The sequence below is a fragment of the Mesoplodon densirostris genome, chromosome 5, assembly GCF_025265405.1.
Source record: "Mesoplodon densirostris isolate mMesDen1 chromosome 5, mMesDen1 primary haplotype, whole genome shotgun sequence".
Taxonomy (NCBI): domain Eukaryota; kingdom Metazoa; phylum Chordata; class Mammalia; order Artiodactyla; family Ziphiidae; genus Mesoplodon; species Mesoplodon densirostris.
Window position 1 is genome coordinate 135,774,868 of NC_082665.1, and position 14,539 is coordinate 135,789,406.

The 14,539-nt window shown below is 38.0% G+C and overlaps 1 protein-coding gene across 13 annotated transcripts in view; it reads right to left on the reverse strand.

Annotated features, from left to right (window-relative positions):
* The window catches only part of MBNL1 (muscleblind like splicing regulator 1), a 179,326-nt gene that overhangs the window by 141,195 nt on the left and 23,592 nt on the right, over nt 1-14,539 (reverse strand). For 12 of the 13 annotated variants that reach the window (XM_060099520.1, XM_060099523.1, XM_060099514.1 and 9 more), the window contains exon 2: nt 6,539-7,525. The exons of the other annotated variant lie outside the window; for it this stretch is intronic. In XM_060099520.1, the coding sequence (XP_059955503.1) occupies nt 6,539-6,712 (174 nt within the window). In that variant the 5' untranslated portion in view covers nt 6,713-7,525. The remainder of the gene's footprint in view (nt 1-6,538; nt 7,526-14,539) is intronic. 13 annotated transcript variants of the gene reach the window in all.

Here is a 14,539-nt window from a genome sequence, read left to right on the forward strand (position 1 = left end):
CACTGGGTGAAGCTTAGAGGACTTTTGCTAAAAGGAGCCTAAGTGGGCTGGGCTGTGGCCTCTTTTGCCCATGCATCTTCCTGCTTCCTGGAATGCGGATATGGTGGCTGGCACTGCAGTGGCCGTCTTGCAATTTTTAAATAAACCTATAGTTGGAAGTCATGTGTTCCCGAGGACCTAAGGGTGAAGAAACCTAAGTTCTAGTGACTGTGGAGTCATCACATAGGCCTGGACAACCTACTGAGATATAAACCCTTAATTTGTTTATGCCTCATGCTGTGGAGCAAAGGTGTCTGTCTCTGTTACTCAATACTGAATGTAATTCCTTAAAGACAAAATGTCTAAATCATTTCTGTATGACTCCAGAGAGAAATATAAAAAGGAATCAGAACCAACAGTTCTGAAGCTGGGCAGTTAGAAAGCTGGAAAGAACTCAGGGATAACACAAGAAGAGTAATACTGGTCAGACACGGCCAAGGCCCAAAGGTATCCAGGAGACAGCCTTTCAATCAAATTATAATGTATAAGGGATTATAACTATCAGTATTTTTAAAACACAAGTCCTTATAATAGAGAAAGTTTTATCTCTAACAACAAATCAAACTATCTCAAAGTGAAAATCTTTCAAAAATGTGCCAGAAGAGTATAAATAATGCTGTAGGTGATGTTCATTTGATGTTTTCTGTATAAGAAATACAGTATAGGGCTTCCCTGGTGGCGCAGTGGTTGACAGTCCGTCTGCCGGTGCAGGGGACACGGATTCGTGCCCCGGTCCAGGAAGATCCCACATGCCGCGGAGCGGCTGGGCCCGTGAGCCATGGCCGCTGAGCCTGTGTGTCCGGAGCCTGTGCTCCGCAACGGGAGAGGCCACAACAGTGGGAGGACCGCGTACAGAAAAAAAAAAAAAAAAAAAAAGAAATACAGTATAAGATAAAAACTCTGTAGTTGTTTATCATAAATAAATATTAGAATAAGATGTCCTCACCAGAATTATTCTTGTTTAAGGTACAATTCACCAAGAAATCACTAGTCTAACAATCTGTTATACTTCAAGCAACTAAGTATTTCTAACAAGCCTTTCCAGTTGCTTTTACTGAAATTTCTGCGTATTAATAACTATCATCAGGGCTAAATCACAGACCATCTACTTAGTTATCCATTTCCACTGACATAATTTTTGGCCTTGTTAACATAGAAATTGCTCCCTTATCTACAAGCACAAAATGTGTTTCTGCTGAAGTTTAAAAAAAAAAAAAAAAAAAAAAACACTTAAAATTTGCTCAATAGGATCTCTTTGTAAGAAAATAAGAAGCTTTGTCTAAGTCTGTGGGAAGGCAGAGACATTGCTCAGCATGAAAGGTAACAGATTAGCGATGTTGATAGCTGAAATCCTCTACTTATCCTTGGCAAGGAAAATGACAGGATAAGCTTCCCAAACTAGGTCCCTAGGTGTCTGTGCTGAGTCTGAGAAACATTCAATTTCTCACCTCTCGCGTGAACCAGGCACATGTCACACACTTCCTGAATACAAGATTTACACCACGCTGCATAGGCTCTTTTAAGTCAGTAATAGCCGTCAGCAACAGCCTTGTACATGGAATTGCTTTGAGGCCATTCGTGTGGAATCAGAATTCTGTGTACGTTTAGAAGTCCGAGTTACAATTAAAGTTTGAACTCGATTATAAGTGCCATATTGCTTTAGGTTTAAGTTGTTTTTAGTTTGCCACAAAAATTGAAGCAAGGTTTAATGCGAAAAAGAAAAAATAGAAGCAGTGTACCATAATCTTATGAAGAAAAAAAAAAACTAGTTCTAGAATTAGTGCCTTAGGTATCATGATTCAAAACACGGCTTGAAATTTGTCCAAAAGTTTAAAAATCTTTACTCCTTTAAAAAATATTATTCTTAAAAAAGGCTAACCATAGAATACAAATAGGTAAATGAATAAAGTTGTAAGTATTACCAAAGCAGCTGCGGCTACTGAGAATTTCATTAAAGAAAGGTTTGTGTCAGAGTTGATGACATTACACCTGGCTCATTCACAGGATGTTCTTTACAAAGTGGTGGCATTTCTGCTTAGAAAATACAATTTGAACTTTCATATGATACACAATGCTACCCAATTATGCTAATAGCTCATCTCCTAAATCATTAGGGGGAAATGAGGAAGTCCTGTGCCAACCTGTCACTGAAAGACACACTGAATATGTACCTACAGAGCTATATGTACATACAACACTCTGTCAGAGTTTTAATATCACATGGGAGATGCCCTTAGAAAAACAACAAACAACAATGAAATTCTAGGTAAAAGTTATTTCAATTAGGAGCCTACTAGATCAAAGTTTTAATTCAAAAGTAGATGTTTAGCCTGAAATTTGCAGACACCATTTTGTCAGGATTATCAGCTGAACTGGTTTTAAAGATATTATGGAAAGACTATGCTGGGACTTAGAGTAGCAGCAACACAGGCAACTGCTAAATTGAAGATAAACTGTGCTAACAGTGGAAGATCTTCTAAAATGTAACTGTAAATACTTTGAGACCACTTTATGGTCTCAGTCCAGTTATGTCACCCTATCCCCACGTAACCATCTGGAGATTTGGTTTATCTGTGTTACTAACTATGAGTTTTCTAGTTGCTCATTTACCTGGATGTTTACCTATTTGTGTGTCTTCTAACAGCTGATTTTATTACTTCATATATTCTGCTAAGTCTTCAGAGGCACTTTAAATGTGTTCGCTCATGCCCTTGATTCCACACCACTTTGCAGTGGAATCTGGTCTCTGATGTGTCTATGATAAATTTGATCAGCTGGGCTATCTATATACACAAACATGTATAACAGTGAAATGAACAATTATTTATCTTAGACAAAATTGCCCAATTTGATAAGAGAGCAAGGTACTAAACTTTTCAAAGGTAAAAGTTTGCTAGATTTTTGGAAAATAGATAGTAAACATAAAGGTTATATTTCTCCTCCCACAGCACCTGAAAAATAAATGGATATTTGAAAAAGAAGAATTCAATAAGCAAGTCTCTTTCTGCTGGTCACAAGATGAAAGCTTATTTTTTGATAATATAAATAACTTGGTATCACATTAAAATACGGCCTGTAGGCTTTCTTTATATCAACTACTTAATTTTAGTTAAGAGATTATTACTGAAGAAAATAGGCAACTTGCCATTAACGACTCTTTGAATCATCACTCCTGAAACATAATATTCTAATAGCATCTTATAGTGTTGACATTTTTCTCTTTTGGTATCCCTTTCATAAGCCATAAGAAAAAAAATCCTCTCCAGCATTAAATAAAACACCTTTTCTAATGTTCAGTATTTCTGAAGTAATAAAACACTCAAATCTATAATCTGTGAGCAATTTAATTCTCAGTATGAATATACTCTTAGACTGCTGGAAATTAAGACCGCAAGTGCAAAAGCAAAATTAAGGGAGAAAAATTAAGTGCTTAAAATATTGTTTAATTTATAAATGATGACTCATTATTACATCTTTTGTTCTTACTGCTATCATTCTATTTCAGTATATGCATATGTACGTATACTCCTCATTATTATATATTCTCATTTTACTTAGCAACACATTTACTGTGATGCAGAATTCTAGGTTTTCACGTAGTAAATGCATCTAAGTTAATTATTTAAACTTTAAAATCACCAATATGCAACTAAAAGACTATCAGCTGATTTTCTTCCTATTCCCTTTAGTATGCCAATTGATTTATTTTACATAAATACTTTCTTGAACTGTTTGACTTCTGTTTTTAATGAAATGAATTCTCCGCCTCTATGTAGAAGTCTGCTATAAACCTAAGTCACCTGGGAGCCTGGCCAAAGTCTGAAACAGCACAGCTGAAGGGTACAGCCATTTCCCAGGGTCCTCTCAGAGAGTATTTGGTTTGCTTTCCTAACTTGCTAAAAATAGTAGATTACACAGTCTACCTCCATCTCAGGGCTCAAGAACTCACAAAAGGCTGGACTATGGATTGTAGCAATATATAGAACACATTTTATTAAAGAAGTCAGGATATTACAAGTTTTCTAAATTCCTTCCGTTTACTCTCTGAAACAATACAAATGATCTAGCGGTTACTGGCATGGAAACCTCATAATGCTCCCAAATTTCAGAACTTCAGGCATGAGTCATAGAATTACTTTAACTGTTTCAAAATATGTTTTTGATCTATTTTAGCCACAAAATTGAACACAGGAAGACTACTATCTAAAAGGTGGGATTCTAAATACTCTATAAAGAATCACATGTGTTAGTTACAAACATACACACATATATATATGAAACATGGCTTTTTGAAACATGAATACTTAATTACACATTCAAATTTTTTAAAATTAATTCTTAACATAATTCACTAACAGTTAAGGAGCTGTTGTTCTGGGGATGAAGCTCCACCAGAAATAAATTTGTGTTTATTTTTTCCCTGTTATTTAAATCAAAATATCTTACCACATTTTAGACACTATAAATTAAATTTCAGTTTCTCTTAGAAAGACAAAGAATATGGACAACGTTTGCACTGATTAGCTGCTACAACAAGCTGCTTTCAAAAGTAAATTTAAAATCTTGAAATTATTTGTTATTAAAAACAAAGTCCTTGATGTTGATGTGGCAGTTGAATCCTGTTAACCACACAGCATGTCATTAAGCAATGCTGCTGCTTTACTCAAAGGGGGACTGTTCCATGGCCACAAGTGAGCAGCAACTAAAAAAATATTTTGAGATGGAAAAATAGCAACTGAATTTTAATGTTTCACAATGTTTCCAAATGCTGTGAAAGCAGGTCTTCTGTGAAACCACTCAGTGTCACAGCCAAGTTTAAGGTCCTTCATTTTGCAGCTACCAGTGCACCATCAACTGTCTGTGGGATTAAAAATTGGATTTACTAGTAATTGGGTCAAAACAGGGTTACTGATGGACACAGCTGGTTACCGACAAGTGTAATTAGCCCTTTGCCCCTCATTTTATGGGTCCCAGTCTCTAATCACACCTAAATTCAGTTGGCAGGAATTTAGGAAGACACATTCACAAGGTACAACCACTGTGCCCTTCATCGATGCCTTTCAAAGGAAAGGGAAAAAAAAGGCCCAGTGGTAATTTATAACTTTTGTTTATTGATCTTTAGCACTATGACACTAAGAACAATCTAACACTATAAGGTATCTTTGTTGTCGTTAATACCTTTTTTTATATTCTACTTTGAAGATAATATCCTTGAGTCTTTGGTGAAACTTTAGCAAAGTGAGCTGCACACATTGGACCAAGAAGCAATTTACTGAAATAGTTAACTCACAAGTTAACTCCTAACATTGGGGTGAGTTATGAGTTAACTTACATGTTAACTATTTCAGTTAATTCACCCCTATGGTATTAAAGAAAGGTTACTGTAGCACTATTTTTTTCTTTTTGCAAAAGACAAAATGGATCTATGAAACCTTCACTTTTCTATATATGTTGAAATAACAGCGACTCCCCTCTCCAAGGTTCCAAGAGTGAATTAAACCAGCACATTAATATTCAAAGGCAGTTCATTAAACCAAGTATGTAGAGAGTACCAAGGAATCGTCACACTTCTAGTCGACCTTGCACATCAAAATTAAGACATGTATGCTATCTTTTAAAAGACCCACTTTCAAACATGATACCTGAAATACGAACCCAATGACATTTTTGAATGTCGAAATATACTAAAGTGAACTTGCTGGCATTATGGTGCCCACAAAAGCTAACTTTTAACACCCCTAGCTGAGACTGTTACAAATAAAAACATAATAATCAGGAGGTAACAAAAAATAAACTGCTAAGTTACTTCACGTTAGAATTTTAGAAACTTAAAAAATCCAATTAATAATACTACTCAAGCGTTTCTACTGAATTATAAAAGTCACATTCGACAAAGTTTATGCCTCTGATAGGGTACTGTGGTAGCAGCCCAGAACCTTACTTCTAGTTATGTTTTCCACAAAATGCATTGCTTCTGGCCTTAAAATAATATGCTCATACAACAAAAAGGAACTCCATAATGTCAAAACATTAATATAAAAAGTCTATCCAAGTTTAGCTGACAAAATCTGCTATACTTTTACAACGGTACAGCACGTTTTCAAACAAGCAAAAACAAATCATCCCCATTCAGCTAGTGCCATGGCCTTGTATATAATCTATGCACATGCTAACACACACATGTATCTACATTGACTATTCCTATAGATAGGCACTGACTTAGCTATTATTAAGTACAAAGTAGCCTGACACCTTCTGCTCTAGAAAAAAAAATCACAGCATTAAAGGACGGAGAAAGTTATTCATAACAAAGAAAGTTTGGCCAGACTTGGTTCTATTGCTTCTCAGTAAAGTCCCCCACCTCAACATCATCAAGAACACACCGTATAACTAAAACTATTAACACAGCAATCCATAATTCCAAACTCAGTGGACTGTATATCCATATCCCCTTTATTCAATTATTGCATATCCTTAAAATAATATAATATTTACTCACTTTCAATGAATCAAAGCAGGCGATTACTCGTCCATTTTCAACTTGGCAGCTTTTCGAAGGATGTGCAAATTTACATTCCGTGTCTGGCCGTGAGCAAGTCCCCCTTTGGAACTCTCTACATACTTCCAGTGTTAGCCATTTTGTGTCCCGAATTGGTGTGACACTAACAGCCATGTTTAGATTTTACAGGTAGTTAAAATTTTCAGTGAAACCAACAAACCCAACCCCCCCCAAAAAAAACAGTAACAACCAAAAAAAGAAAAAACTGAACTGATAAAACTGTAAAATGATGATGAAAATGTCTCCTCCAAAATACTTTTCCCCCACTCCCTGCTTTAAAAGTACATGGAAAATTGTGTTGTCAATATCAAGGAAAAGATCTCCCACTACAAATTCACAGCATGAAACTGTTAATTCAAAGAGGTTTTGGTTTTTAGAGAAATACTAGGATCGTAAGTAGATGAACGTTTAAAAGTAGGGCCTCGGATCAGCCTTGTGCTCTCAGTTACCCCTTCCCAGTGCCAATTTGGAGCCCAAAATGCAAGCATGAAAACGTGGCAGACCCTTTGACACCGAATTTCCAAGCTGCTTTCAGCAAAGTTGTCTGAAAGGGAATCTCCTCACAGCTGAATTTGCAATGGAGTTTGGTGATGCAATCGGTATTGATTAGTTTGGCATAGACAGATGCAGCAGTTTAGAGCAAAATCGAGAAAATGATTTTTTTTTTTCCTCCTTGATTTCCTGGCAGAAGATATCTTACTTTTTCAGCAAACTTTTCTTTTAAAACTAAAGCAGCCTAGGGCAATGCCAGATACTTAGAGCTTTTCTCTTGATTATAAGTAGAAATGGGGGTGTCTGGGCTAGAGGTGGAGGGTGGATGTGCTGTCGTCACAGTCTAGCTGGCAGCAAGCAAGGCAAAAGCAGAGACTGCTCTAGAAGCGGTTCCAAGCAGCAGAGACGTCAGGAAAGGCACTTCTTAGTACCAACCTGTAGAAAAAAGAGATAGGTTAAGATTTACTAAGTAGCTCTTCACTGATGTCCTACAGTATCACAACCTTGCCATGTGCTACCAGACTAAGTAGTATTCAAGTCAGCCTCTCTCTCTCCCTTTCTCACACACTCACTCTCTCTCTCTCTCTCTCTCTCTCTCTCTCTCTCACACACACACACACACACACACACACACACACACAATACTTACAGTGAGGCATAATGCAGCCAGCCATCGTAGATTTATTAAAAAAAGGGGCCGTTTCCCCTTGTGAAGCAATGCATGATAGAGAGATAACCAATCACAGATAGTGTTGCAGCAATATTCTGGGCAGAAAGCCAATAGTGTGGGTTGTCTTATGAAAGGTCGCGCCTGTCAGATGTTCATTACTATGCTATAAGCACAGAAAATGTCCATCAGATGTGACTTATTCCACTGCAAGAGGACGAGCATGTGGGTTTTGAATTTACCCAACATGCAGTTAGTGGACTAAACCATGTTAGTTTCAAAACAGCTTCTCAAACAAGTCCAAGCACTTGAAGATCATTATCAGGAAATAAAAAGCAAGGTTTAAAAACTGCAGCTGACTTCCAAGCTGCTCCCCCTCCGGCTCCGCGCAGGCACGGGCACTGAACAGCCTGCTCCTGCTGTCCTGACACGTGAATAAAAAAGGAAAGGGGTGTTTACAAATGGTACATTCTCCTGACCTATCCAATTCACTTCCTTCTACAGCCCAAGTCCTGCCCCTCCACTGAAAGCGGCACTCATACTGTAAAACTATTCCATTCAGCCGGCAGACACTTTGTCAATATATCACAGGCAGGCGAGATATGAACAAAAGCATCCTTTATTCTAACATTTTTTAAGCAGAAGTTGAGGTCATGTGGGGAAAATAAGGAGTGCAGTGTTGTCAGTGTGGCTGGCAAATCTGAAGTCAACCTCAAGGGAGAAAGTGATTCCATCGCAGAAACATTAAATATTAAGTGAAGAATTTGATTTGGGCAACATGATGCACTTCAGAGGTACGAATGAAGCTGGAGGGTGGGAGCTGGGGAATCCCCTATTGCCTAACACTCTATTAACTCAGACCGATCTACAGCTGGGCATTTTTGCTTTTAACAACTTACTTTCTCTTTCAATCTAGATGGAAACACTTTCAGAAAATGCTCAGTAGTTACCAAAAGCATACTCTTTTCCCCCATTTTGAAAGATACCAAAGAAAACAAGGCTTTAATAACTCTAAAAGTTTCACACTCTAAAGAGCAATGACACAGTATAATAAATAAGTGTTAGGTTACACTTCTTCAAGGGCCAAAAATGGCCAACTAGCATATAATATAGTTATAATTTGGAAATTAGAATACAGGATATGAATATGAATATATATACATACATATATATAAACCAAGGATATCTAGCCGAAATTTTTAAAATTTATTTTAGAACTAATACTGTCATTCTTAACATTAATTTTTTTAAAACTCCCAGAGACTAGGTTTAGAAAATATTGTAGTAAGACTACAACTTTTGGAAAGGTTTTAAAAAGAAAAAAACCTCATACTGAGGCTCCAGAAATATTTTTGTTTTTAAAAAATTTTCCGGTCCTAATTCCTGGTTCTGTAAAAACAAAGCCAAGTTGGTCACAAACTCTTAAGATTCATCCACCTTCCTCAATGTTTACTCTGCATTCAAAATTTCTCAACTTCTTCATGCCTTGCGTATGTACCACATCTGTGGTCAACATCTCTTTTGTCTTTCTGGAATCTTCAAGAGCTTCACCTGCAACTCCCTTACCTCCTTTAGAAGCTGGCTAACATGTCACTTCTTCCAAGAAGCTTTCGAGATGTCACTTCCTCCGTCTCCACCCACCCATATATTAACACTGTCTCCTCCCAATTACCTCTGCTCCCCTATATGGTGTTTTATTTGCTTACATGACTGACCCACTAGCCTAATGTTCCCAAGGACAGAAACAATGTTACTCATCTCAGTAACCCTAAGTGCCTGGCTTAGGGATGGAAAACAGATGGAGCTCCATAAACTGTGGCAAATTAAATGATTGATTTCTACATGCGAACTGGAATTCACTTTACAGCACATAAATACACAAACACATGCAGGAACACACCCATATAAACAAATACGAACACACACCTGAAAACACACACACTCACTCCTCATTGTCTCTATAAATTTCTATATGCTAGGGTCACTCAGGCCTCCCACTGTCTAGGAATCCTCCCCCTGGCCCTGGACAGCTCCCTCTCACACTCCAGCTCTTCTAAAACTTCATTACTCTCAAGTCCCTCCTCCAACATGTTGGTCTCACTACCAACAGTAGATGATCTCATATGTCACAAATATTTCATAGTAAAAATAGTGGCCCTCAGGCATGGACTCTCTCTCACCTGCCCACCACCCATCTTTAAACTATCTTTCTGTAATCTTTCTTCTCAGTCTCCCAGGAGCTTTCCCTTCTCCTGCCCAAGGTTAAGCGGCCACCTTGACTGGCTCCTTCTTGAGACTTCTTTCCCTCTCAACTCCCTCTCTATAGGAACACCTGCCTTTCCTGCAATTCCTTCTCTTAGCCCTCGAAGTGCCGAAGAAGCTCTAAACTGGAAGAGGGGGGCACAGCAGGAGGAAGAGGACCTTGCCTAGTTACACATCACCTCTCCCTAATGCTTGTAATCCAACCTTCCCAAACAAATGTCTGAAGAGTCACCTCCACGTGCTGTTTTCCTGCTTCTCCTCCGTTCGTGTTTGAATCTGTATCAGTGTAACCTCCATAACTATTAGGTTAGTGCTCAGCGACGGTCCTCAATGCTCCCAACAGAGCCAAATCCGAAGACTACCTACGCATAGTCCCTTGTCAATTACTTGACCTCCAACAGCCCATACAACTCCCTCTTTCTTGTCCCCTTTTCCTCATCTTGAATGGACACATTTTATCTTTTTGGTTTCTCCCAGCACTGCACCTCTATCCTCCCTGGGAGAGAGGAGCTGTGAGGAACTGCCGAGGTTCTTGGCGTTATGTCACACCCTCACCCTCATGAGCTCCTGGGACTTGTTACATGCTAACCCTTTGTTTGGTCTGACACATACTTCTTCACCCCTTCAACTTGGCAAATCCCTTCTCCTTGTTGAAACTGCTATTCAAATATCACCTTCTGTAGAAGGCTGGGCCAACTCTGATAAACATTATTCCCTTTCAGAATATTCTCAGTATTTTGTATCTCTTGGTACTTTTGCCCCAAGGTTATAAACTCCATGACAATAGAGTGTATTACCATTTTTTTTAAACTCAGTCCCTGGAACATAACAGATGTTCTTAAAATGTTTACTAAAAGAATAGGGGGGGCTTCCCTGGTGGCGCAGTGGTTGAGAGTCCGCCTGCCGATGCAGGGGACGTGGGTTCGTGCCCCGGTCTGGGAGGATCCCACATTCCGCGGCTGGGCCCGTGAGCCATGGCCGCTGAGCCTGCGCGTCCGGAGCCTGTGCTCCGCAACGGGAGAGGCCGCAACAGTGAGAGGCCCGCGTACCGCAAAAACAAAACAAAACAAAACAAAGAATAGGTTTTATTCAACCTACTAGGAATAAACATGTTTGGGAGAATGTGTGTCCAGTTCCGAGGAAAATTTCATCATGATCTATGGGATCTAAACAATGAGGAAAGACAATGGTACCATTAGAAATATCTTCACTGCTTGCTGGTTATGTCTAAATACAACTACCAAATTAATTTCTAGGGTTGATTATTTTTCCTTTCTACAGTGTTACAGGTTTAGTTCCACTCGAGTACAAAATATACTTTAGTTACTAAAATGCTTGTAAATGGGTGTCCTGATTATTTATATTTTCTGTAGCAGAGAAATCCTATTTACATCAAAAAGTATCACTGAAAGAATTATAGATATGTATTTGTAAGCTGAAAATACTATTATAAAATGTACTAGACAAGGATGATAATCAAAATATTTATAATTAGCCAGGCATGGACAAGGGAGCAATCAGATAGGACACCGACTTTTATGAAACAGTCCAGCTGCACCTGATAATGTGTGTTCCAGCCTTTGATACAGGGCACTGGGACTAACAAACTCAAACTTTATCCTAAAAATTGGTTTGACTAAATTGCTGATATCAGAATACTGTCTTGTAACCTTTTTCTTTTTCTTTATTGAAACATAAGAATTTCAGAGGAGACTAGAAATCTTCATAACTGAGTGCTTTGATAAATTAAGATTTTATAGGATTCGGGTCAATACTTCAAATGGCAATGGATTTTTGTTCTACAGATAGAGACAATGTTTAAAAGTGTATGGGTATTGTTCAGATTGCAGGAATTCTTGCAAACATATTTACCCTAAAAATATGTGTTGTTTGTAAATAATTACTGAAAGAAATACTTCTACTGTAAAGATATTTACTAATAGGTAAATTGTCTCCGAGGTAAATTTTTGACGAATATTTCAACGTATTATAATAAACCTCCCTGAACAAAAACAAACAAAAGAAATGATTGGGAATACAACCGTTTTTCAGTGAGAATCAAACTTTAAAAACCTGCATAACAACAAGCCCTCTTTTACCTGTTGATCAAATTCCAAACACTAAACTGTAGAGTTCCTCCTATCATGGGACATGTTCTACAGACAGGCATATTCTTCCCAAGAAACAAGACCAATTTCTCCTTGAGTGATATCGGAGTTCACATGTATTTTCTACTTTAAGATAAGAGGAGGTAAATAGAAAGGAAAAGAAGAAAATGTAAAGATAGAGGAAAAGAAACCAAAAACAGGATAAAGTTTAAAAAAAAAAACCACGGGGAATTACAAATAATTACTCTTACAGCAATTGATATATATTAGCATTAAAGTAACAGTGGATGGCTTCATATAAATATCTATTTAAGGGTTGCATAGATTCTGCAGTAAAGGATAAACAGACACTTACAAGGTATAAGACTAAAATTCTGTTTCGGAGAACTGGATGGCCTCTATAAGCAAGGTTAAATTTCTTAGTCATCTATGTTTACTAATCAAATATAGGCAGATTGGTTCTATTACATGCCAGAGTAGTTAGCTGGGAACTTGGGGGACTTTTTCATAACTTTTGATTTTGAAATAAGTTACATATTGAGGAAGTTAACTTAGTAATTATTTGAGGTTTCTTTTTACTTACTAAGACAAGTTTCAATCTAACTGGAAGAGATGGCCAACTTCGCTGTGTATGTTTGGAGCTGACAAGAAGAAGCTCCTCGTCCAAAACAGTTAACTTTTTCCCCTGGCTCACTGGTGTCGACAAGTCCATAATTAGCAATGCATTACTTTAGTAAACTAAGTTAGCTCACAGTACAATTTTGCTCATGGCTTGTCCCAAATATTAACAGAGATTTCAGTAAACAAACAACTAACTAAGCATTTCTGGAGGCTGTATAGTTTTTTCTCTACTCACTAAGGTACTAAATAGAGTAACAAAGTTATTTATCACGTGGGAAAAACTGTGGTCTGAATGGGTTAATGCAATCTTCAGCAGTATTCAACTCCATATAACAAAAAGCTGAGATCAGTGTTTCTCAGTGAGGGGTAAGCACACTACCGGTAGCGCCCATGGCGATTTTAAGTGATGCAGAAACAACATAATTTTAGTAGATGCATCGGAATGCTAAAACAAGTTTGTCAAGCCTGTGGACATCATAACTTAGGATGAGGCTAAAGTATAATAAAAAGAATTTAAAGAATAAGACTAAGTAAATATATTGCTAAAAATCATGAAGGAGATATGCAAATGACTGAAGTTTTAGAAACACTGCTGAGAAAAAAAGATAACTTTCAACCACAAATCCCCTGGAATGGCACAGGGATGGGCAACGTGGCTTACTGGTCTGACGCTCTGCACTGTGTTTTGGGTGACAAGCTGCTAGCAAGGAAAGTAAGATTATGTTTACCAACTCAAATAAGTAATCAAAGGTCTATCAAAGCATTCCTTTAGAATTCTGATAGGTTTGATTACCTAATCATCAAGTGGTCTCTTATTGAAGGATACTGAAGGAGTGTTGGTTAGGTGATGCACTATTGCTAAAGATTTGAATTCCAAAAGCAACTAACTAAACTGTACTCAAATTAGAAAATGACTCTTGTCCCTCAAGTATTTACATTTCAGACAAAATGAAGCATGAAGCCTCTACTCAGACAATGATTAAAAAGTGAATTTTGAATTGATTCCTATATCAGGCAAAATTTTAAAACTTAAAAAGACATAAGAAGGGGCTTCCCTGGTGGCACAGTGGTTGAGAATCTGCCTGCCGATGCAGGGGACACGGGTTCGTGCCCCGGTCCGGGAAGATCCCACGTGCCGTGGAGCGGCTGGCCCGTGAGCCATGGCCGCTGAGCCTGCGTGTCCGGAGCCTGTGCTCCGCGACGGGAGAGGCCACAACAGTGAGAGGCCCGCGTACCGCAAAAAAAAAAAAAAAAAAAGAAAAAGACATAAGAAGATAAATATCAGAACGACTCACTGCATTTTGTAGACTGAGCCACTCGTTTTGTTCCTAACTGTGCCTTCTTCCAGTCCCTACAGCAAAGTTATCTTCCTAGAAGCTTTTCCCGCCCACTGTCAAAAGTATCCAAACCTTCTGTTCCTCTCAACACCAGCCCAGACTTGCCAGCCCCTTATCCTGCTTTATTCTTCTTCACAACAGTTGTTAGTATTTGGCATAATACTATGTACCTATTTCACTATCTGCTTATGAGACACAGTTTAAAACACTGAGATGCCACCTTTATAACTGAATGAAACCACCAGCAAACACCACTTTGGAAAAAGCACAAGGCAGTGAAGTTAACATAGAACCATATGTATACACCTCCTTCATTGTGAAGTTGATGGAAGTTTTTGTTTTTTTTTTTAATCCACGGAATAATTTGAAACAGTTACACGTGGCTTTGCAAATTTAAAACATGTAAATAATTATCTGTGAATTTCTGACAGAATCAGTCTTCAACTCTGGCAAA